This window comes from Dendronephthya gigantea, unplaced genomic scaffold, assembly GCF_004324835.1.
Source record: "Dendronephthya gigantea isolate DGI-Jeju-01 unplaced genomic scaffold, DenGig_1.0 000001F, whole genome shotgun sequence".
Lineage (NCBI taxonomy): Eukaryota > Metazoa > Cnidaria > Anthozoa > Malacalcyonacea > Nephtheidae > Dendronephthya > Dendronephthya gigantea.
In genome coordinates this window covers 1,473,390-1,499,859 of record NW_021163011.1, presented here as the reverse complement: position 1 = coordinate 1,499,859, position 26,470 = coordinate 1,473,390, and the positions used below count along the sequence as shown (strand labels likewise).

Genomic DNA, 26,470 nt, shown 5'->3' with positions numbered 1-26,470 from the left:
TCGGCTGTAATGAGACGGAAGCTACCTAAAATATTTTATGGGTATACGGAGCATATCAAATAAGTGAACCCATTAATTAGGTAGAACATAAAGTTTGTTCCCTTTGGGAGTTAAAATGCATTCTAAGCACTGTAATAAAAAAGAACGTAGAATTAGTTCAATGGGAATTGTCAAATTCTAGCCATAAGTTCGCGGCTAATTTGCCGAATTTCAAAGGTGTCAGGGTTTTTTTACTCACCCTGTACAGGGTGTCTCAAAAAAAACGCAACCACTTAATATTCTAAAATTCATATTGTTTATAAGCTCAATAGATTTTATGCCCCTGGGATTTTAAAATGGCTTCTAATCGCACAGTTCAACTGCTAGTAGTCAAATCAGCTAAACTAATAATGGTGCAGCTAACAACCGAACAACGAGTTTTTATTGTCGTGCATGATAACTTGAATGCTAACTGTCGACCTTGTAAAATAAATTGTAAATAAAATTTTACTCGTTAAATACTTTCAATTCAGCTCGTTGGTTTACGCACCCGACTTTGTTTACCGACGATTGTGCCGCTAGAATATGATTACAAGCTTTCTCGCATTCCAGGGGCCAAACGTCTTTTGTCAGTTTTGTGTTGTAGAACAAAGAGGATATTCATGAATATTAAGTGGAAATATTTGCATATTTTCTTTTGAGTTGAGAACAGTCATGTTGAGCTAATTTCTTTATGCTGTTAAAATTCTAAATGCAAATAATATGTAAATATTTCGCTAGCGAACTATTTCTCAAGTGTAAATCCAGCCTATGACAAAAGAACTGCTTCTTTTGAGTGGACATTTTTTGGACACCCTGTATACTGCCGTATCACCCCGCGCTCCTACCCAGTCTCCTGTAATTGAAAATCGAAATCGAATGTTGTTTTTCAATGGCGGATGAAAATATGCCATCTGTAACGAAATTAGGTACGTTTTTATCTGTAATGTATTTCACAAAATAATATTTTTTGGAGAACTGAATATGGCAAATATAATTGGTAAAGAACGCCTGTATTCGAAAAGCACACGCACACTCATTGAGTGGGACAAGGGATTATTCACGGCTACACATAAACATCAAACATGGCCTCCCTCATTTGTTTGATACTACGATTTTAGATAGGACTTACATGAATCTTTAGGTCTCATGGGTAGTTCCCGTCACCAGATTATTTTGGCCAACACTCAATATGTATTAGACCTATGAGGGCGAGTAAGGAAGTGTGCTTTTGGAATGGCAGCGTAATAAAGACCAAACCAAGCTTAATGTATTGTGATAGCTGGGTTAAATTGCAGAATACCCCTCCACTAATGATATCATATCGTCTAGCTACTGTTTCACTGGAATTAATTTCCCTCATCCTAGACCTAATACTACCCCAAACAATGCCATGCTAACACTCATCCATGTAACTCTCCTATATCCAAGAGAAACCCTGTCTGGTTGGGTGTTTATACTAAGTCATTAACATATATGTAAACTCTATATATACTGCACCCTAAAGTAGTTGCCAGGCATAAATCCAGCAGTTAAATTAAATTTTAGCAGTCTGTGGACAAGAGAAAGATCAAATATGCATCTCTTCTTCCACAGGCAGGCCCTAACAAATATATCATTGCATGGTTGCTCAATGCTCGTAAATTTGAATGAATGAATTTTGTTGAGTTTTTGTTGGCAAACTATAACCATTGATATTTCCAAGTTTGGTGGCAGTTCATTGGCAATGTTTTTTTGTCTATAATTGACAGCTTCTCTTTGAAGATGCAATATATTATTTACTTGTTACTGTGTTCGATAACAATTAGAAGTGATGTGTTCTGGCTTACAGTATTCACTTGTTTTTGTTGATGATAAGCCATCCAAAATTTCATCTTCAGTGACACTATTAGCAGTAATCGCCAAAAATTTTGCTACCAAAAATTGCAAAAGCTGAAGATTCAAAGCTCTTTGAGTGCACATGATTGAGCTAGTGCACATGGAGAGATGGAATAGGAGAGGACTTGTCAATTGCAGTAACTGTTTGTTGATTAAAATTAAATACTAGTTCACCCTATACACTAGACCAGAAAAGGTTTAAAACAAACAGTGTTTGAAGTTAATTGCGAGTCTTCTTATCTCACTCTGTCTCTTGTGTATGTTATTATTTTAAAGATCAGTGCATGATTACCGTATGAAATTTACACATGAAATTTACTCACAATTAAAATAGCATGCTGACACTCATTAATATGTTGCTTATCACACAACACAATCATCTCACTGAGGGAAATTAACGCCACCCAAAGAGTAGGTGGATTGTCGAAAAAATTATATGCACTTCTATTTAAGAAATAGAAAACATTTTCTATGTTTTTATCAGTGAACTCTATACAACTAGGACAATAACTCCTGACAAACATCCCTATTCAGCTTGAAGCAAAATAGTTTTTCTGAGTTATGAGTTGAAGTACTTGATGCCAGACATTGGGCTGTATGTCAAAGCTGTTGAAAAGTTATATTTTATGTGGAAATTTCAAGACTTAAACTGCACAGGAAATATATATATATAAAAAAAAAACTTTTGCCAACCGGAAAAAAACAACTTTTACCAACCGGAAAAAAAACGGGAAATTTTCAAATATTTTTTAGATATTTCCCTTTAAGCTAAACTCTACATAAAATATAACTTTTTAATAGCTTTAATTTCATTATATGGCTCAACATTTGGCATTATGTATTTCAGCTCATAACTCAGAGAAAGTAAAAAGCACTGGCTTCAATTTTCCCTTCTAAGTTATTATAACTCCAGTTTACAGTTCAATGGTTTCTATACAGTTATAGAAACACATGTGCAAGTTTGGGAGAACAAGAAATTATAATAGAAATAATATTGTTTTCCAATTTTAGGAAACCACTTTGCCTCCACTAACATGGCAGGTTACAGGCAAAAATATAAGACATTAAAAAGGAAATTAAAATTTCTATTATATGTAAGTATTAATTTTGTAGATTTTAAACTTAATTATATGTAGAAGACTTTTGGTAATATCTGCATACTTTATGGTACATTTTGATGACATGCATTTATATCCTCTTATTCCCCTCAATCATAGCTAGCATGTAAACATAAAGTATGCGATTTATATCAAGGCTAGAAAGGTTTCATTTGGTAAGAATGAAGACATATAGACAATAAGGGACATACTCTGGAATTAATTATTCTAGGTTGAAACAGACCGTAGTGGACAATTTTTTGTAAGCAATACTTTTCTATCTGCTCCATCCCTATGGTATTGGGCACTCTGGTATTCCATAAACCAAACAATATTTATATTTTCATATGTAAGACAAGAATAAAATTCAATAAACTTGGTTTAGTTCATATGATTTTATTTACTACAAATTTGTTTCATAATAACAAGCAGTGCTTGCCACACTCATCAGGTGAATTTAAATGTTGCGCTATATAGTTGCCATGGTTATAAATATACTATTTACATGTTTGATGGAAAACGGATTGCATATATACATATACATATTGTATTAAGTTATATTACTTGAGAGAAATTTATTTATATGTCGGCATTTTGATAAAATTTCGCTTCTTGAATTCAGGGAACAAAGTTCAGGGTGGTAGATTCAATCCGTTTTCCATCAAACATGTAAATAGTATATATATATAACCATGGCAACTATATAGTGCGGCATTTAAATTTACCTGATGAGTGTGGCAAACACTGCTTGTTATATGAAACAAATTTTCTAGTGAATAAAATCTTATGAAACCAAGTTTATTGAATTTTATTCTTGTCTTATAAGCTCTATACTTTGGTATTCTAAACACATATTTGGTATATTTATATATGTGTAAATATATATAGAGGTAGTCACCTGGAAATAGTATAAATACATAAGTATCAATCACATAGTTTTTCTGCATATATACATTTTTTTGGGAAATCTGTTTTGAAATTTTGTAGTGGCGAACAATATTAATATTAAAGTAAAGAGACAAGTGAGAAGTAACAAAATGAGCCATGTTTAATTAATGTCATTGGTATTTATCAATGAAAACAATCTCAATCCGGAGAACATTGGTAGCTCTACATTAGCATTTAGAACTAGACTTTAATCTAAACAAAATTAGTAGATACACCTACGTTGCAAAGTTCTTGCATTAAAAACTTGGGTTGGCAGCACATATACAATCACCGTTTTCTTTAACATTTGCAGTAATCTTAGCTCATTTGTCTGCAGAAATTTAATGTGCATTCTCTGTAATATATTGGTTGTGTACAAGTATGTATACTAAATGTCACTCCCATAGAATAATCACCCTCATCCTTCTGGATTGTCGCCACTATCAAGGATTTTATTTTAGGTACTATTTTGAAGGAGCAAATACCAGGTGCAAATAGGCAATTCACAGTATGCATAATTAATGCATATTTAACAAATATTCGCCAAAGGCGAGGTGAATATGGTTGAAAAAAGAAGAGACGAAGTCGAGTAATTTGAATTTGTTTTTGAAATATACCAAATTTGCTGTAGAAAGTACATTTTTTACAAACTCGACATAAAAAGTTGATTTAAATAAAACGGTATTTTATGCGAAGTAATGTTTATCACCGTTACATAACGTAGTTTTTACCTCGAAATAATTTAAGGCTCTTCTTTCCGCTTATTTTGTTGTTTCAGGCACAACATTTTCTTTAAAATTTTCTGTTAAGTGTGACTTTGACAAAAACAACTCGCCGCCATTTTGAAAAAGCCGCTTCGGGCAGTGATTATATCATTATCGCGTTTGGTTATTCCATAGGTAGCCCAGAAATCTGTTTGTACTCAGTCCTCGACTACATTGTTTACGTGCGCAGTCAGCTTTTACTGTGTGTACTAATTACTGTGATATATAATACAGAATATAATACAGTAATTAGTACACACAGTAAAAGCTGACCGCGCACGTAAACAATGTAGTCGAAGGCTGAGTACAAACAGATTTCTGGGCTACCTATGGTTATTCGCGTAATGATCCGATTCATTATTTTTCACTTTTGGCAGTGTTTTTGTTTACCTTTCTGGCCTTATTTAGTTTATATGCAGTTTGTATGATTGGCTAGTTGTATATACTGGAGTTATTTTTATTCACTGTGAGCAAGTTAGAAAGCAATTACAACTCGCCGTAGGGTGCAATTAATGCTCAAATCGAACTCCTCTTAGCTAATGAAATTGCAGTATTTGGAAATAATTAATGAAATAATTGTACTCCTCTCAACCAATCAGCATGCATGCAGTAATTTTAGTACGCTACTAATAAATTTGGATAGCCTGATTAATATAAATAATTACACTCCAGGAACCTAATGAGATCTGAATGACATAGGCATACAGCCTATTTTCAGCAGGTCTAGTCTTAAATATTTGGCGTAAATAGTACTAAAAATATATATTGTATATTTAGTCAATTTACTCAAATTTGTTGACTAATAACAAAGCAATTTAAACAACTTTTTATCATGGTGCATTATTTGAGAGGAGGGTTCAATCAAAGGCTGAAATCTTCAATAATCACTTTTGTAATATATATTAAACAGGAACAAGAAAGTTTTCAAGAAGAATTGAGAAGATCACAAAGGAAACTTTTGAGAGTTTCAAAAGATAAAAGGTGTGTATTCCCAGCACTAAAATTTGTAATAGGAAATGCAAGTTATTGGGTGTAAAATTAGGAACACTATAATGACTATATACGTGCATGTATATAACACACTATAACGTAACGTCAGTCGAACGTTGATTGAGGGGGAACGTATTCATATACACCAGGTTGATTTCTAGTGAAAGTGAAATTGTTTTTTTTAACGAAATTAGCCAGGCATAGCATATTACATGAATATGGTTCCCCTCAATTGACGTTCGATTGATCGCCAATGATAGGTAATACTAATAGCATGGTTTCGAGTGAGAATTTCTCGCGAGTGCATGCCAGTAGTTTATCCGTAATTGCACGAGAAATTCTGCTATTATACTTACTATCGATATACAAGGAAATGTTTTAGACAAATGCCATAGTGTAAATTTGTCATGCCCCCCACGAGTCATGCACGATAATCTTTTTTCTGTGAAAATTTGAAAAGCGAAGTTCATTTTGAACTTTATTAACTTCTGCATGTTATTAACATTTTTTCCACGTTGCTATTAAATAGAAATAGTACCCATCGTTACCTTTTTTCATTTTTAATTTTTAAAAAAGTTCGAATGTCTGTGGAAATTTCACCGGAGTTGAATTTTTTCAACGAAACTTGCCGGAACCATGCATGCACGTTTAAAATTGTTTTTCGCGGGAACTCACAGGGAAATTTCACACACACACACATTTCTAGGGAAATCATATCACGGAAAATCTTTTACCTGATTGCAGTGTGATTTTCCGTTATTTTCCGCTAACTAGTCATTTGAGTTTGTTAGAATATTCTGCAAATTATGTGCACTGTTGTTAACATTTTGCACTGGTTTTTCGGGATTAACCGCGCAGTCTGAAATCGATCAGTCAGATCGAGATACATTTTCTTGTATAGTATTTTACATGCATGAAAAGCTTATACTGTTCTGTAAAAACAGCAAAGATTCAAGAGCCGACTACATAGATTATACACGTATGCGCGTTATACGATTAGTAAATTATTACTTGATTTTCGAGTCGAATTTAGAACTTATTGTATGTTTTATACTTTCTTGCAGTTTTCTCCTTGACCAACTTCTTCAAGTAGAAGGACTTGATTTCCCCTCCTCAGGTGAGACCTTGCGATAATGTGATAATCAGGTGGTTTAGATGATCAACAGGTGTTTCCAGACTCCAGTTAAGCGCTGTAATACTCTAACTATTGCATGTAATGCTGTATTTCTATTTAGAAGATGAAGAAACTGCTATTTCATCGAGTGAAGACGAACTACAGAAGGTAAACGAACATTTAAGTTTACAATACAGTATATACTGCCTGTAGCCTGTGAATAATATCTTGGGGCGAACTTTTATTTCGCACTACTAATACAAATCCGTACATGCACGTGAGAGAATGAATGCCCAGTGCACCAACTCCGTGTCTAACACTTGGGCATGTCGTCGATTCGTCGTATATGCTGTGAACTTAGCGGGAATCACCAGCCCACTTCGCGCTTTCTTTTTCCTGTAACCTCTACCAAAAGTTTATTCGAAAACACAATGTAATACTACCACCCGCGAACTATATATACATCAACTATTCTCAGGGAAGAATATACTAGTTCTGCAGCTCGTCTTGTAGTAAACTGTAAAAGCGCTCTCTTCTGTAAATATATCTTCGTACTTAATCCTGGTATATAGCAGGGTCTCGAATATAGTAGCTATACTGTAAAAACAACTTCGCTTCAAATGTGGTATAACAACTGCCTAAAATAGACCAAATCACTTCTCGACGTTTTGACCTATAAGGGCATTTGTCATGAAGGGGGAATTAGTGGTCATACTGAAGAACGAGTTATATTTATAGTGGTCATGATTCAAAGAACGTAAAGCGAATTTGTTTCAAGACGCTGCTCCTTGGTTATACTGTAAAAACAGTACCAATTGAAACTGCTTACCTGAGACAAACAATTTCTTATTAGTTGTTTTAACAATCTGTTTTTACAGAGGTAGACGCGCAGCAGCATCTTTGAGCAGTGGCATTTAAAATAGCCACGTTTTAAATTGTACGGTGTACATATTTAACAGTTATTCTATACGAACTCGAGTCGTATATGAGCTCGCCCTTTCGGTGCGTTTTGGTGTGCTATTATCAACTAAAGCTTGGATTTCTATTTCACTCAACTCCCCGAATCTTTCGGCCATTTCGTTTACTTTCTCTACTAGACAGATATGAGCTAATATCTGTCTAGTAGCCAACCAATGAAATTGCAGCATACCTCATATCTGGCGCTTGTGTATATAGTATCCTAGCTGTATGGTAGGTTATTTAATGTACAATTTATATATGACATGGACATTTTTTGACTGGCATACAAATCAGTGGACGGTTCCGGCAATTCTAAAACTGGAAAAATTCCGAATCTGGAAAGCAAAATTTAGAGAAAATCTATCTTTCGACTTATGTACTTCTCATCGACTGCAGTAAATACCATACCCTTTTCAATGGCATAAAATACTTCTGAAATACATACAATACCCCCACCTTTTTCCGAAAAAAAGGCGATGTTTATAGCTCAAATGCGTCGTTTGCGAACATGATGAAAAAGGGTACCCTTTTTCGTCGATCTTGTTGTTAAGAAGTAAGACGATAAAAGGTACCCTTTTCGGTCTAATACGTCATTACATCGTTCGATGAAAAAGGGTACCCTTTCTGATGAACTTATGACCTTTATGATAAGACGAAAAAGGGTACCCTTTTTTCTTTGTTCTGCAGATATCAAGTGGGACGAAAAATGGTATGAAGTTTTTATAACTGTCGTACCGCGCTATAACGCGTAAGAAAGCACGCCGTTTGACTCGGCGTGCGCTTTCAAAGCCGAGGAGTATAATTTATTTTCTCGTTGAAATTAATTTTAAAGTCAAAAATGGCGGAGTACTTAGAGCAGAATATCGAATATGTAAAAGAATGCGTTCAAAAGAATCACACTTATCGGCAGATTAGCGCCAATTTCAAGCGGGAGTTTCCAGAGGTTAATCGTGGTTTTTCGGAAAGAAACATTCGTTTGTTCTGTTCGAAGAATGGCATAAAGAAATTGGACAATTTTCAAGTCGACAACATTGTCGAACAGTCTATCAGTGAGGTAGGGTATAGTATGAAAGATTATCTACACTGAACCGTCTGTATATAATACACGTGTGCATATTGTTGAACAGGTAGGAGCGTCCTATGGTCGGAAAATGATGGCTGGCTATATTAATAGTAAAGGACATTGTCTCAGTCGTCGTCAGGTTCGTGCGTCGCTGCAACGTGTCAACCCAGTTGACCACAACAGAAGGAGAGATGATATTGTTCGAAGGCAAAACCCCGTGCCATACAATGCTCCTTACTACGTCTATTGGATGCGCATTCCACGCAGCAACAACCCTCTCGATGCCAACGTTAGCAACATTTATCGTTATAAAAGAAACGCAAAATTGTAAAATGGGATCATCTCTGTTTATCAACAGCCGGTTTTCCATTCCGACTAAGATTTCTTTTATTGGGTACAACACGCGTTGGTTTATTTTTGGCCATTTACGCTCAGAGGGAAGGTTCTGTGGGGGGCAAAAAGAGTGAAATAATATAGCCATTATATCTAACTTAGATATTTCATCTATATAAATGACGTGTATAGTATAGTGGCAAGCAAACCTTCGCCATTATAATGTGTACCTCTCTAGACCGCGTCTGGACATAGGGTGGAGAAGTGACATTCCCTCTATGATTCTTCAAATAATCTTGAACGAACAACATGAGGCACGCTTCTGTCCCATGATCGACTCGCACCATGTCCCAAATGCCTTCGATCACCAAAATCTCCCTGCATGTTAAAAAATTACACACGCATGTATACACAAAAAATTGCTTCATAGGGTTAAAACAACGCGTATCACTGAACGCGTAAAGCGTGCAACCGTACATGGCCAACTTTTCATTTTGATCGCAATGTAACTTGTTTCCGTAGTAAGGAGCATTGTATGGCACGGGGTTTTGCCTTCGAACAATATCATCTCTCCTTCTGTTGTGGTCAACTGGGTTGACACGTTGCAGCGACGCACGAACCTGACGACGACTGAGACAATGTCCCTTACTATTAATATAGCCAGCCATCATTTTCCGACCATAGGACGCTCCTACCTGTTCAACAATATGCACACGTGTATTATATACAGACGGTTCAGTGTAGATAATCTTTCATACTATACCCTACCTCACTGATAGACTGTTCGACAATGTTGTCGACTTGAAAATTGTCCAATTTCTTAATGCCATTCTTCGAACAGAACAAACGAATGTTTCTTTCCGAAAAACCACGATTAACCTCTGGAAACTCCCGCTTGAAATTGGCGCTAATCTGCCGATAAGTGTGATTCTTTTGAACGCATTCCTTTACATATTCGATATTCTGCTCTAAGACTAAGTACTCCGCCATTTTTGACTTTAAAATTAATTTCAACGAGAAAATAAATTATACTCTTCGGCTTTAAAAGCGCACGCCGAGTCAAACGGTGTGCTTTCTTACGCGTTATAGCGCGGTACGACAGTTATAAAAACTTCATACCATTTTTCGTCCCACTTGATATCTGCAGAACAAAGAAAAAAGGGTACCCTTTTTCGTCTCATCGTAAAGGTCATAAGTTCATCAAAAAGAGTACCCTTTTTCATCGAACGATGTAATGACGTATTAGACCGAAAAGGGTACCTTTTATCGTCTTACTTCTTAACAACAAGATCGACGAAAAAGGGTACCCTTTTTCATCATGTTCGCAAACGACGCATTTGAGCGATAAACATCGCCTTTTTTTCGGAAAAAGGTGGGGGTATTGTACGTATTTCAGAAATACTTTATGCTATCGAAAAGGGTATGGTATTTACTGCAGTCGATGAGAAGTACATAAGTCGAAAGATTGATTTTCTCTTAATTTTGCTTTCCAGATTCGGAATTTTTCCAGTTTTAGAATTGCCGGAACCGTCCACTGATTCATACATGCACAGTTGAAGCTCCTATAACTAATAACATGCAAAATTCAATTTTCAGAAAATTGTCGCCGACAGAGTGCCAAAAGAGAAAAGGTGAACAGCAAGATGTTGTACAAGGCCGTTTCAGTAATTGTATAGACGGGGGGGATATAATGCAGATCAGAATTTGGCCTGCTTTGATACTTTTTCATCCATATACTTTTTCATCGTCCGTCGTGCATTATATATAGCTGTTCGACCCTTATAGCAAAATGGCGAGTTTTCATTCAAGCTCTAAATTATCACAAATTGATAGAAATCGAAAGCATGTTTGCATGTAAGGTGATAGTATATTATTACGTGAAAAGCCATCATGGTATAATCGCTTTAAATGCGTACGATTTTTATACGCGAGTTGTGAAGGGTCACAGACTCGTTAGAAAAAGTTTGTTAAGAAACAGATTTCCTCTTATGCGAAGGTTGCAAAATTGATCGACACCACGACAGTATACTACTTTACACAATTCCATTCCTGTTTTCTGCATGTTGGCTGTTAGTTTACATCTTCGAACTCCCTGGGACGCCTTACAGTCTGGCATCTATATATAATAGTTTTGTCTGTCTATTAAATGTTTTAGGTCTTGCTTTGTCACTAGGTCCAAAAAGCAAGCCCAAGGAGTTTCCAGCTCACCTGTTGATTCGTCAATTCATCACTCAACGACGTCTTCGCAAGACACCGTAAGTACAAGATGAATTCATGCATTGATAAACACGATTATTATGCATGTATAATTACAAATGATAAAAATGCCCGTTAATATTTTACTGCGTAGATCTGTTCAAAAGAGAACAAGTACAGTATCTATATGCAATAAAATAATGAGAAAACCCCCCTAAAAACTAAGAGTTAAAACGTTAAAATCGAAGTCGGGATGTAGATGCATAAACATAATTATTACCGTGTAGTTTCTTCGAAATTTTGTTCAGCGGAAAATAGATATTCCTTCCGAAAGATTTTATTATTTGTCGAAAGTAAAAATGTCTTGATATTTGAGAATTAAGTTCTCAATCTCACTCCTATAGATCGACGCCGTCTTAATAAATATCGATATTATTTTATGTAAACGTCCTTGCTAACGACATTTTTGTTTAATTTATATGCCCAGAAGGTTGACCACAACAACCAAATTAGATGCAAGTTTTTCGAAAATGTAAGTAAAAGATCGTAAACTATTAAAAGTTTCATTGTAAGCGCGTATTTAGATTCGCAAAAAATAACTGTCTTTCGTACATGCAGCTTTTTGTATACTGGTTGCCAATTGCGAATTACTGCATTCCAGCAGGCTAAAAATTGCCTCCTGAATCTAACTGGTGGGGTGTTTTGCATAAAAGATAAATTTCGTTGCGAAAGAGATTGCTAAATCCACGATTTCCCGATACGCAAGATTGTTGCTGTAAATTTTGTCAGAATGCGTTACTGAGACACAAAGACGATAATATATAACACGCATCGTGTATGGTACGCCACATTTGCATGCACCCAAAAGACAAACATCAAACACGAAGAACGTCAATTGCTATACCGAACGAAATATCGCACACATTCACTGTAAAGTCGCAATCTTTCTTATTCTTATTACATATTCCTCATTGATGCTCTTCAGGGTAAACAATGTGTAAAGTACATCAGCAAGAGAGCGAAATCAGGATATTGTACTGCTCATAGGACGGTGATCAGGATATCAAAACAAAGTAGGTCTATCTTCTTTTCGTTGTCCCTGCATGCATATATACAATAGACGCGTTCAATTAATAGCACACTTGACACGGCACGGCTAGAAGTGATTCCTGTACCCAATTTTATCAGTACTCTGCCTACTAATATACAAAAGTCGGGCACGGATGAAATTGAAACGGACACCTATTTTCGCCGTGCCGTGCCTATTAATAAATCGAGTGCATGTACAGTAGTGTAAACGGGGTTAATATTGCCAATAATGACTATATGTATGTTGTAGTATGGTAAGGACGAGCTGTTCATGAACAAAAAACCACAGGCCCGACTGATGAAAATGATTATTTGGGAATACTTTAAAATTGGCAAAAAAATTTATTTCAGAGAACATTTTGGCAATGTTGTGACAAGAATATTGCCTTTGACTTCTGTTGTGAACAATGAAATTCACCCCATAACCTCAGAGTTGTCTACTGAGTCATGTAATTAAAAAAAAACTACACAATGACTGTTCGGAAAATTGCGAATACATGCCTATTTATGAAGTTTAAGATTTTAGAGTGTTTTACTGATTGTTAGATGTTCGTCAATTCTTTGTGATTTTTTTGAATAGGGTTGAAATTTTCTGCTATTTTAACAACTTTCTTTTTTTGGATATCAATGTATTACACGTTTAATGTTCAATTAGAAATTTTCCCTCTGCAGCTAATACTCAATTTTTTATCATAGACAATACTGGAAAGCCCACTCATCTTCTTCCCCGGTCAAATGAACAAAATGAGACAGAACTCGTTCGTCAGGTGCGTTTAATTCTGCATGCATGCATGCATGGTGTTAAATATATGATATCTTTCATGCTTTTCACTATTGCGAATGATTATAACTGAAATTTTTCTTCAATTTTATTTAAAGACACAACCGTCTTCCTTCAGTGTCCCCATGCAAAAGTGTAACCCTTTGAAATTTTAATGCCATGATATAGTATGGACTTTTATAAACTGTCTACTGTATGTCATTACATAGATTGTGAACATAGAATGCTTTTACACGTTTTGTCCCCAAACTATACATGCACGTCGCTTCCATACATAGTTTTAACATAATAAACGTAACGCTTTCAATTTCAAATTATAGGCTCGAATTAATGACCTTCACTTATTACGGAATCAAGAAACAAATGAATTTCCAACGACGTCTGCTGCCTTACCTCAGGATGTTTTCAGTATGGATGACGACGATCCAACGAGGTATATGTATACGCACTATATGTTCTGCTCTTTTTCACACTACCCAAGGTCAGGCTATTCTAAAGCCAAAATATTCAGCCAATAAGACAGGTCGATCGAGTGTAAATATGTAGTATTTTCTGCACATTCACACAAATACAAGAGATTTCGAATTAAACCCGTTTTTTTTTATATAATGCAAGTCAAGTATTTTTTAACAAGATCCTGATGATTTCTAAATAATTATTCAGAATTAGGAGGGCTGCTTTATTAGGCCGGTTTACACTGTCAAATTCTTTGTGATCACATGGAATTGGAATTTTCAAAGTATTTAGTAGAAATATTCCCTTGAATATTGCACATGCACTGAGTTTCTTCATTGTGATACTCGCTGGAAACACACTTTTAACTTCGGATTTACCAATGCCAATTTTCAACTGTGTGAATCAATGGTGTGAACACAGGAACTTTGACGGTGTAAACCGAGCTTTACCCTCGTTGACGAAACTTTTCGCTTTTTGCCATATAGTGAAAACGAAGGTTCAACAGAATCACATAGTTACCACAACAACATCTATGAAGGAGATGGTGATTTGATAATTGATCTTCCTGAATAATCATATAAGGAATTTCTCGCATCGTTTAAAACCTATAATATATTTTCTCATTGTCAAGCAACATATTAAAGTTGAAACAATTCATGTACAAGCTGCGTATATATTAAAGGAATACTAAATGTTTTCTGTGCAGGATAGCGTGATACTGCGCGATTAAACAAGCCACTTAGTGTTTTTGTAGTTAGGGCAAACCGTTGTTCCATGTTTTCTTTAACTTGTATGTCTATCGTTTCAAACTTCGGCGTAGAATTGTCTGACATTTTAAAAATTCCGCGCGAAACGGCAATGTAAACTTTAAACTAATAAACAGAACATTACACGGTTCGCTCGAAGATATGAATTTTATGTTCTCGTGTCAAAAACAGTATTGTTTTGCCACTCGCAACCATGATTTAATATCCTATATGTACTCAGATCGCTTTTACGGCATTTATATGCAATCTGCAGCAATCTTGTTTAACTGTATTGGTTGTACTGGTGAGATTGGTAGATTGTTATATAAATGAAAATTTTTGAATAAGTGAATATTTCTGGTGCCTGGTGCCACTGTCCAAAAATTATTATGATCGCTGGCTCAGGTAAGCTTCAACAACTTTATTATTTACGTTCAGCGTTGCCAGATCGTGAACAAAGTTCACAGATTTGTGAACGTTTTGCTCTCTTCATGAACTTTTTATGAACTTCGAAGATTTGTGAACTTTTTATTAAATTTTTAAAATTGTTAAAAAGAGCTGTTTCTCATGTTTTTAAAAAGAACTGTATCCCATATTTATTTGGTATTTATCGTCTTTGGGGGAAATGCGGTGAATCCGGTCAATCCAGTGGACCAATCTCGATTCTCGATAATCTCCAAAAATTTCCGGCGATATTCCGACATATTCCGACGTTTTCCGATACTTTCCGATCTTAAAATTTAGAGATATGAACTTTTTGTCATTTTTGTGAACTTTTAACGTAAGCGAACATGAATATTTTGAAATTTCATCTGGCAACACTGTTTACGTTTTTGATACACTTGAGAAGCTCGGTTGAATGGGTACAAAATCGATTTGTATATACTGATTTTTGTAGTTCTTCGCCTTCTTATGTGGAATTGATATATTGCCTTTAACAGTTCAATAATTTTCTAACATGGGGAAAAATGTTGATGGTGAAAGCAGCAAGTCTAAGACTGCTGGAAAGATAAAATCTGACGAGGTTCTTACCAAGGTATTTTAAACAATCCATCAGTCAAATGTATATTCCTCTAGGCTTTGGGATTGTCTTTGGAATAGAATAAAATTATGCACCCAAAGCTAATGTGGGAAAACTTCACACCTTATTCTAGGGGTGAACTGTTACCTGATGAGTAACATGTGTGATAGATCACATCAAACGTGGGAGCACAATGACCCTCTAGTTGCTGGGATGCCCTAGTTTATTCTCATATTAAATATGGCATACAGATGCACCCTATTTCATACGCTTTGTTTCTAAGAGAAGTTCAATTATTGCATCGAACAATGATGCATTTGATTATCTGCAATTTATAAACTCTAGTATTAATTTGTATATGATTGCAATATTATATATAAAATTTCAAAGCCTCTATATTACTAAACAGAAGAGATTCCTAGCAAAACATGTTCAGAATCTGTTAAAAAATATCACACAGGATCATTAACTAGTCATATGACTGGACATCATCTTAATGTATTGAGAATGGACAGTCAATAATTTAAAACGAATTCCGAATTTGACAAATTTGCCTAGAAAATGATAAAACCTGATTATTTTATTCTATGTGTACATTATTTTAATTTAATTGTGATTATGTGGAAATTGTAGGTGATTATTCGACGTTTGCCACCAAACTTCCACAAAAATATGCTTCTTCAGGAATTGAGTGTGGTTTTCCCAGAAGGTTTACCAGATCATGACTATTTTAGGTTTTGTGGAAGTGAACTTAGGTAAATATATCACATCATACATGTTGGAAGGCCTGCTAATTATTTATGTAGAAGCTAGAAGCTCAGTCAAAATGCATTTTGGCCTATCAGCATATCAGCATTTGACCTACACATACTAGCTGACTTGGCTAACACTATAATTAATGGCTAACTTTGCAACATATGCATAGTTTAGTGTTAAGAGAATTGATTGTGTAAAAGGATTTTCTTTCATTGTTGTGTAATGATTTTCTTTAAGTTATTGTTTAATTATGATAAAAAGCAATAGACAAATTCTTAAAGAGCAATCACTTGAATTTCAATTTCAGCAGCCATTGTTGTGAGTTTTGCATACCTGCTATATATTGCTTCGCGACCTGTGTATATAATAGTATAACAGTGTGTTTGTTGAGATTAAGCATGGAAATACTGTGTACATACAATATTGTGAAACACAATAACAACTAATACACGTATATACATTTTCCTAGTTTTTCTCCAGTTCCGTTTGCTCGTGCATACATTAATTTCAAACATGTAAAAGACATTATAAATTTTAAAGAGAAACTTGATGGTTACATATTTACAGATGGCAAAGGTAAGTGTTAATTTGGTGGTATTTTGAGCTGAAAGTAATGCTATGAGTGACTTGTACTGATATTTTCAAAAATATAACTGTTGAAGATATTAATTGATACTGTCTTGTTATTGAAAAAAAGTGTGATTGTATAGACCCTTTTGATAATTACGTCACAACATTATCGTTTTAAATTTAGAATCACCTTAAATAAGATGGATTAAGTTTTACTCTCACGAGCTTCCTGCAAAGATGCAAAACATTGTTCTTAAACACATGCATAAAAAAGAATTTTTAACTTTGACCACTAAATGGGAAAAAAAGCCGTAAGACTAAAACGATGCTACGCGTGGCCTGCCACGACCGGGAACCTCGTTCTCGAGTAATGGCTAATTTTCATATACTTATTTGTCAAAATGAAAAATTCTTGACGTGTGTTGAAGAAAGACGTTTTGCATCTTTGCACCTGGCTCATAAGAGTAAAACTTGAATGCTGCGAGAGTTAGAAAAGCGCGCGAAACACGAGCCAGAGCAAACTTTCCAACGGCAACAGGAAATAACCCTAATCACTCTGTGGCAATCTGCATGCACCAAACCTTGAGTATAGCCATTGCTTTCTGCTTTATTCAACCCGGGACTGGAAACCACGGCACTGTTTGTAGCGAAACAACTCAATTTATATAATAACAACAGTAAAACACGCAATTTATTTGGTCAATGCCCGTACAGGATAAGACAATCCTGCACGGATTTCTTAAATGCCTTCGTGTGGGAATTTTGTTATCATGCATATAAATGCAAATTCCGGATGGTTTTCCGTGCAGTATAGTGTAATCCTCCCACGCGGGATGTTGCGAGAATTTTTCCGAAATTCGATATTCCTTAGCCTTAAATGACAGTATTCCTTAAGTGACAGTACAGGCTCCTAAACAGCGTCCTAGAAGAGTGTAAAACTACCAAATCGCATGTGTTACAATTTCATGAAGAAACAAAAACATCTAAGAAAACATCAGTGTTGTTTACTAAATTTGCCAATTTTGTTTAGGAGGGAAATATCCGGTTGTTGTCGAGTTTGCTCCGTTTCAAGGAATACCGAAAAAGACGAGAAGACGTAAAGACATAAAATCTGCCACGATCGAAAAAGGTGAAAAATAAAGCATCTGCGGAACATGCATGCTGGACATTTGGTGTTCAGGAAACCACATTCAATTCTAACATTAATTAATTAATTATATCAATTATTGGACGAGGTCGAGCAAAATATCGTGATTTGTCGGTGGCGAGCAGATCAATTATTTGACAAATCACGATATTTTGCGAGAACCGAGTTCAATAATTGTTTTATCATTCACCACTCAATTTTCAATTTTTGTTGTATTATTCACCACTCAATTTTCAATTTTGAGTTCGTTTTATCGGACAGTTCGGCAAAGCGAGTCGCCATTGTTTATAAAATTGACATTAATGCGCATGCTCAGAGTATTATTTGCAGCTGAGTATAAATTAACCAGCTGCAGGTAAATTAACCAATCAAAATTGAGAATACTATAAAGTGAATGATAAGTTACGTTAATTGAGTTATTTTATCGTGATACTCGCTGCAAAACATTTACAAGTTATAGGATTTACAGTACCAATGCAAATTGCAACTTTGAACACGTGCAGAAACTTTGACAGTGTAAACTGGGCCTTATAAATTAGTGATTAACCGTGGGCTGAAGGGAACAGAACTCGTATATAATATCGTTTATGTAACTGGTGTTGTGTGTTTTTAGACTCTGACTATTTGTCGTTTTTGGAAACACTAAAACAAGAGGTGGAACCACTTCCTAGTGCCGAGGTGTACTTGGAACAACAAGAGGCAAACAAACAAAGTCAGAAAGGTGTGTTTTCAAGCTGGGCTGATGCTATTATATTCCTAATTAACTGTAATAGACCTTACAGCGAATAAATCACAACAGGTAAAAAGAGCGTACTAAAATTAGTAAAACTGCAAAGTTTGATTGCGAAATGTTGTGAAATGCGAACAATTTAGCCTTGTTATGTTTATATAACAAAGTATAGCATAGTATAATTGACTTTTTGGATTTACCAACAAATTGCTCAGTTCAAATGTGTGATATTTCGAAACCTAATCTGGTCCGTTCCTGTGTGCTTTAAAGTTTTACGAATAATATATATAAATCAGGTGAATTAATACTCAATTTATATTCACCTTGAAGAGTATTGGACCTGCGGTTTGGGTAGGCAGTACCACCGTGTTCAAGCTATTTCTTTAGCTTTCCCAGTTGGTAACTCAGAGTAGCACCATCACAATACTGTATTACAGTAATTTACCAGAGTCGTACACAAATCAGTACCAGGGTAGAATTAGAAAGTATCTATTAAAACCAGTGTTGATATGTTTTATACAGATGCAAAGATCACAACTCCGCTGATCGAGTATATGAAGATGAAGAAGTCAAGCGGAAAATCTAGGATTTCATCTCAAGTAAGATTTTATAATCTGTATACGCGTATTGATGCATGATGTGTATAAATGGAATATGATGGGGCGCTCTAACTCTTCGTTCGTTGAATTGTCGTATAGCGTCCTCCAATGTCCTCAAATGAAAAGAAAAGAAAGCCACCAAAAGAGAGTGGGAAGGTATATCGTACATTTATATACGTGTCATGCTGCAGGATATTTCCAAAAACAAGTACAGTATGCCTATTGTACTTAATAAGTGCAAGCCAAGTCAGGACAAAACGTTTTGTCATTATACAATCGGGGAATATTGTAGCCAACGAATTCCCGTCCGATTTCAGTGCGATTTCGAAAATGCTCGTATTATCACGATCCATGATTGAAACCTTTGTTCAACCAATCCTATATTTGAGTTCTCTCCTCCAATCAACCAATCTGATTGCAATCTAGAATGCAACTGGCCAATCGATTTTGTGAAATGTGATTAGCCATCATCGGCGACCCGTCGGTCTTGAAAGATTGTAAGGGTGGATTTCCACTGGCTGAAAAAAAGTTCGCTAGCGAAATATTTGCGTATTTTCTTTAGAATTTTAACAGCATGTCTGAATTTGTTCAATATGACTGTTCTCAATTCAAAAGAAAATATGCAAATATTTCGCTAGGCAAATAAAACTGGCTATAGTCAAATAAAACTCCATTTCTTGGTTGAAACAGCTTCTTATCTCTATCACTTGTTATCGGTTTCAAATTTATGTCAGAGCTATAGTTCTTTATAGCTAAGCATTCTTATCGCAAAATTTTGCCTGGTTTCACAGCATTGATTAAATACTGCAGAGTGGTTTTCTATTTTGACAAACTTCTTGAACGCTGATTGGCTAAAATATGACCGAAGATCACCTTGTAAATACATACTTCCTTCCAAAGATTTCACAAACAGTTAAAAGACAGCCATGGAATCATCACGCGAGTGCATTTGAGAGTTACTTCAAGAACAACTAACATGACCATTGACCAATCCAGGCTTATACTTGTACATGGAAGATGCATTGTTTTTCTAAATCGCAATGGCGGAAAACGAAATACAAATAAGGAAAATGCTCGCTACATTTTTTTGTTATACATGAAAAAAAGTACGAACAAATGAGCACTGTTCTGAATATAATAATAGTGTACGTATCTGTCGCTTGTTTTAGGTATTATATCAGCAATATGTGCATGTGTTTGTTCTTTCAGGCAGGGTACAAGAACACCTATCCTGAAAAGGGAGCAAGAGCTCAAAACACAAGCGATAGTTCTAAGAAAGGCAGGTAAGTCGAAGAACTTTATATGCTATATGTATATATCAGTTTCAATTTTAAAGGTTTCGCGATTTAGTTTTGGGTCTTTTCATAGAAGGTTGAACATTGAATTATAAGGGTATCCATGCATGCACCATATTTACATATTTAACAGTCATCTCTAAAAGTTTACTCCCATAGCCCATGCAAAGCTAAACCATACATGCGCTATTAATTTAGCGAAAGAAAACAAGATTCAAGAAAATTTATCAGAGACGAAAACGAGAGAAAACAAGCAACTCCCGCTCAAAGTGGGCAGAAGAAAAACGAAAAATCGCGTGATGGTAAGGACAAAGGAGAAAACGAAGAGAAAGAAAAAACTTCAAACAAGGTAAACACCATGTGCGCTATGTGTAAACACGATGTGCACTGAGTGTATAAAAGCTACAGTATGTGTGTGCTGAATGTAATCACCATGTGCACTGAGTGTAAACGAGAGTCTAAGCGGGTGAAGCGCGCTTCGTTTTGATAAGGTCAGTCACGGCCGCATAAGCAGAATTTCAAACGCTAATAGAAAACAGCCCTAAACGTCACGTGAGCTGACGGTGAACAAATGTGTGTTGGGTCTATAAGCACTTATTTGTATACACTGGGTGTAAAACTTTGTACACTGAATTGGCCTGCAACTTGTAACCATATGCACACCGTTGTTATTTTAGATGTTATTTTTGTCATTAGGGTTACATGCCTCGCAAATTCAACGAGAAAAGATTAACACGTCGCGAGACAAGTTATTTCACGATGCAGCTTAGAGATATAACCGCTTGTCTTAAGGCGTTGATTTTATCCCCCTTTATAGAACAGGCCCTCTTCGGCGAAGACGTGGAAAGAAAGCAGGCAACAGCCTGAGAGTCAAAGGTATGTTTTAAATTTTTCATTAAATGCTCGACGTGCTCTCGCAAGGGCTAGCTAGTCCTTTCAACATGGCTTCCGCGCTCCACTGCATGGACATTCTATGCATTTCCATCATAAATATTTTGATATTTCGTTGTTATATATAGATCTGGTTCAAATGCCTCCCGTGCATCTTCATCTTATCGCCACACCAGAAGAGGTATATATACATTGACAAGACCAAACCATGCTACACATAGATTAGAATGTTATTTATGTTTAATGTAAGTGATCTGCTATGATAGCAACTATGGCTTAAGACTATTGCTTTGCAATTCTTTCTCTCTTTCGTCGGAAAATATGGAATTGGGAAGGTACGAAAGGTAGCTAGAAGCTTAATTGGGGGTGTGTATTTTTATATATTTGTCTTATGCCCGACTATTTCTTTTGTACGCTATTGTTCTAAAAGTATATAAACATGAATATATGAATATACACCCCCCCCCCCAATTAAGCGGTCTAGCTACGGCCCTGGGTAAATCCAAGGAACATAAAAGGAGGATATAGTATAAAAGTACATTGCCAAGAAAAACCTTTTCGTCTCTTTTACCCCAAGTTTATTTATTTAAACTTCTTTATAAAAACGGCGGGCCTTCGTTCAAAATGATTTTCAATTGCCCGTTAAGGAAAAATGTATCTTTCATATCTTTATCCAGTTCTTGATCTTGGAAATTCGTAGATTGTGCTTTCATGTATTTTAGCATGCATGAAAACGAAAGCGTGCCTTAATGTAAAAAGGCGAAAAATCAAAAACGGTAACGTTTTCGAGCGTTCTCATTTTCGTTTTCATGCCAAAACGGTTTCAAACAGCATCAATTTACAATAGTTGAAGCTAATTTAACATACAGTATTGAGCATATTTTCCCTTGGATCGTGTGGACGCGTCAAAGAAATAAAAAAGATAAACACGCGGTTTTGAAAACTTTCGGAAATGACGCTCGCGTGTGCACACAGCCTAACATCCCTGTTTTTTGGTACCATTAGAATTTCCTATGCAATAAAAATGAATCTTCCTTTTTTAATATTATGACTTTGGTACATTAAATTCTCAAAATTAATTCTAGGTACGAAGGATACTGACAAACCCAGGTCTGAATCGCGGCCATCAACCGCTTCTAACCCATCGAGCGAGAAGAGTGAAGAACGAAAACCACAGAAACAACAAGCAGACAATAAAGAAAGAGTTCGAAACAAGGTTATGACGCGCGTGCATGCATGTATTCTCGTAGTGGGGAACCAGCACTTAGAACAGATCCCGCACTTAAACAACATGTATACAAAATGGAGAGGAAAACGTGCTTCGAAAAAATACATCTTGTAAACTCAAGGTATGAGTTATATAAAACAAAACAAGACCGCAAATTGTTGTCTTGTATTATATAACTCCTATATCTTGTCTTGAGTTTAGAAGATGTGGTTTAGCATGTTTCTTCCCTGTATTTCATCATATTGTCTGCTGGCAAACAGGCAAAGGTTGTTTTTAACCAATGCTCAGCAACAAAATTACTGGTGCAAAAATTGGTTTTAGTGTTCTCTTACTGCGCAGCTGAGGATTGGTAGAAAAGCCCTTGTAATGTATTGCGAATAAATAGGTCTCTTGATAGTCATAACGCCAAGCGAACGACATATTAATTATTTGTATTGATTATTGTACGTCGATCTGTTCGCAGGATCGACCAGCTCAAGCAATCTACCAGCCTCGACCAAGACCGCGTTCCAACGCTGAAGAATCCACACCGAGAAATTCAGGTAAAGTCTAGTTAAACAGTCGATGTGGTCTGTTTTGATTGTGTTTTGTTTAGTGTACCATCTAAAAAAGTGAGCAACAGCGTGATAATCTTTATACTTTTTGCAAAAATGTCGTCGGACGTACTATATAAGAACGACGTTAGAGCAAATGACAAGTCAGGCAGCACAAATCTCCAGAAACACATATCTGCATACATAGTGTAGTATTGTTTATATAAATGTTCCTCGTTACATAGTATGAATGCTAGTTGGAAATATTATGAAAGTTTACAATATCCATTCTAAACAAGGTCAAATTCAATCATGATATATTTATATTGTTGATGGAATTTTAGCTCGTCAAGCGGGTAAGGAACAGGGAAGAGTTTATCGTGACACTCCGGGAAGAGATCGGGATAACTCACAACGAAGTCGTAATCGAGACTATCGCGATAACAGTCGGCGACAGAATCGAGACGGCCAAAAGATTGCAGAAAAATCGGATGACACCAACAGGGAGCAGACCAGCGGCTCTTCTGGGACAACTTAATGTTATACACCTGAACGCCTTGTGAATTTTATTTTCATTAGTTTTTCAGGATTTATTATCTTGTGTTTAAGTTATTCTTATTGCTGTGCCACTAAATTTGTGGGGGAAAAATGGCATGTACGAAACGGAGAATGGATATGCATTTTACAAGAATGAGATATCGTTTGAAGGGCGGTTTTTTACTCATGCAGGAGCTAAGAAAATTAATTTATTTTGCTATTTGCCTGCAAAATCGCATTTCTCTTCATCTTCTTCCTGGAATATCCAGAGTTATATGGATACCTGTTTTTTTAATTGTTTATGTTTATGTTGATGTTAAGAAATATTTATGTTTTCACAAAAAATCCATCCCTGCATGTGTAGATATGTTCAGATGTTCTACTCCTTATACTGTAAACTAAACAGAAGTCATCTCCTTTTTTATCCAGCAACCGATGTTTTGATTATTTCCTTTGATCATGACGATCTCTACACTCCACCCTTGCTTGAAACTCTTACATGAAACTCTATTTTTTGAGCCAAATTTTTTTCAAGGCGAGAATACTAACTTACAATATGCGATGGGAAATTGTTTGTGCACTTGTTGCGTTGTTCACTCATATATTTTAGGGCTTGTTTGACGGTTGTGAAGGGGTGAGCCGTGAAGAAGAGTTCTGCAAATTGTTTCAAAAAAATTTGTGAAATGGCACAATAGTCAATCAACCCAGTATCACCATACTATCACCATATTTCCATGGTTATTGGAACACCAGTGTTGGATTTACAAAAAACGACGAGCATTTGCGAAATGTATAGTAACAACAATTATGCAATGATAATGCTTTTGTACTGATTATCTATTGTGTCTTATATACATTAGGCACAAAAGCAGACGTTTGAATCAGCGTTATTTGCCGGGGCACGTGACCTTTCTATTCAACATTAACTTTCGCTGACAGTTCGTCAACTGCTTACGGAACATGTCGCAACATGTATACTGCATGATCTTTATTTATTATTATACCTCTTGTACAAATATAGTTTTCTGCGAAATTTAGTGTTGATATAATTGTTCATTTCTTATATAGATAATTTTATATGCCCATTTGGTGTTCATCTTTATCCAGTTGTCCGTTGAAACGATATACCTATATCGTTACAACATTGTCATCAGTGATCTCGGCGAGAAATTCTGTGCACATCTCGTCGGCAGCTGCTTTCTCCGAAGATTTTATCTCAATCTTTGCTACCAAGTTAGTGCTCGGGGCAAATGACGGCACTTCCAAAGAGACAGTCATAACTGTTTCTTTTCCAGATGGGATAGGACAGGTTAGACCGTGATGCGTGCAAATGTTTGAGTCCGTAATCGGGAACGGTAACGTTGTCCCACCAATTATCGCATGAAGAAAAATAGTACCATTCGAAATTTGCGCTTTTGTCGTTATACTGAAATTACCGTGGTACGTCTTGCCTTTGTCGAAAATACATGGCTTTGTTTTGCCGTCTTCGCAATCGAAGTCCAATTTCGTCACCTTTATCGTCTCCGATCCGCAGTCTTTAAAAGGTACAACGAAGGCGCTCGCGTAGATATTCATGATGCAAAGAATGAAGAATGTAAGACAGAAGCGTGGCATCTTCGGTAATTCGTCTGAAACACTCGATAAATTTCCCAACTCGACAATACCGCGACTCGACGTAAATAATATGCTTCGGTTGTTGCGCACTGGGATAAAAATAAAATGGCCTGACAAAGTGATACAGGATAATTTGAATGACCTTGACTGGCTTGACATCGCGTCATCAGGTGATCACGCTACCTGTGACGTCTTCTAAATTCGATGACAATTTCAAACTCGTTTCCGTCTTGCGTGTCAGCAGAGGACCAAGAACCAGAGGTAACTTTTGTAAAATATGATGAGCATCGAGTCGAGTGTTTCACCTGAATACAAAAATATAAAATTATCAATACATTAGTGAAATAGAAACCTTGCTGTGTTTGGCTGGCCGATAAGAAACGAGCTAGAGTTGTTGGTACGACTTCTCAAATGACATAAGATGATTATGATATATAAACAAAACCAAATTGGCGCTAGCTTTGAAGTGTTTTGAAAAGTAGGTGTCGATTTACCCTATTCTATTTTTATATATATATATATATATATATATATATATATATATATATATATATATATATATAGATATATATATATATTTATATATATATATATATATATATATATATATATATATATATATATAAACGATGAATCAAACGAAAAGTTTTATTAACTAGGGTTGTTACAAAAGTTGTCCATTTCTATCTTTGGTGTGTTTAGTGTTGGTAACTATGGTGACATCAAATAGATAGTGATATGGGATTAATAAAGGTTAATGGTATCTAAAGTAAGATTTCAAACAATTGCAAGTGCATGTTCTATGCAAATAACGACATTACTTGAATGCGGATGTTCTCGGCAGATGCAAATAACGATATCACTTGAATGCAGAATTCTGGTAACACTCTAAAATACCTCTAGTGTGTCTGTGAAATTCAACAGGACCGGTCTGGCCGCTTTTATCTAGGGGCGCCGCAAGAACGGTGGCATGAATGTTCATATTTTCGCGTCTGCATAATTGTTTTCACGATCGTTATTGCGGCGCCCCGTATCAAGAAAAGCGTTCTTGGGTCTAGCTTGGGAAAGTAAAAATCTTGGCTAAATGCCTACATTTTTGACTAGGCGATTTGTGCGAAAGCTGGATCATGGACAGCG

General features: G+C 35.8%; 2 protein-coding genes across 3 annotated transcripts; both read left to right on the top strand.

Annotated features, from left to right (window-relative positions):
• Window positions 1-881: 881 nt before the first annotated feature.
• LOC114528271 lies at window positions 882-14,484 on the top strand. 2 transcript variants are annotated; one of them, XM_028549916.1, is made up of 12 exons: window positions 882-947; window positions 2,908-2,990; window positions 5,595-5,665; window positions 6,739-6,791; window positions 6,910-6,956; window positions 10,741-10,775; window positions 11,318-11,399; window positions 11,831-11,872; window positions 12,326-12,413; window positions 13,126-13,196; window positions 13,531-13,643; window positions 14,152-14,484. In XM_028549916.1, exons 1-12 carry the CDS (start codon window positions 911-913, stop codon window positions 14,237-14,239), a joined length of 810 nt encoding a protein of 269 aa, XP_028405717.1. In that variant the 5' UTR covers window positions 882-910; the 3' UTR covers window positions 14,240-14,484. The 2 variants fall into 2 exon arrangements, with proteins under 2 accessions (XP_028405717.1, XP_028405708.1); XM_028549907.1 differs by having other exon boundaries at window positions 11,828-11,872.
• A 758-nt stretch (window positions 14,485-15,242) lies between these two features.
• Window positions 15,243-23,775, top strand: LOC114527052 (regulator of nonsense transcripts 3B-like). Its single transcript, XM_028548641.1, has 14 exons — window positions 15,243-15,448; window positions 16,067-16,188; window positions 16,659-16,765; window positions 17,790-17,888; window positions 18,520-18,627; window positions 19,159-19,235; window positions 19,335-19,391; window positions 20,445-20,518; window positions 20,729-20,879; window positions 21,348-21,406; window positions 21,550-21,602; window positions 22,507-22,637; window positions 23,113-23,191; window positions 23,527-23,775. Exons 1-14 carry the CDS (start codon window positions 15,371-15,373, stop codon window positions 23,718-23,720), a joined length of 1,389 nt encoding a protein of 462 aa, XP_028404442.1. The 5' UTR covers window positions 15,243-15,370; the 3' UTR covers window positions 23,721-23,775.
• Window positions 23,776-26,470: the final 2,695 nt, after the last annotated feature.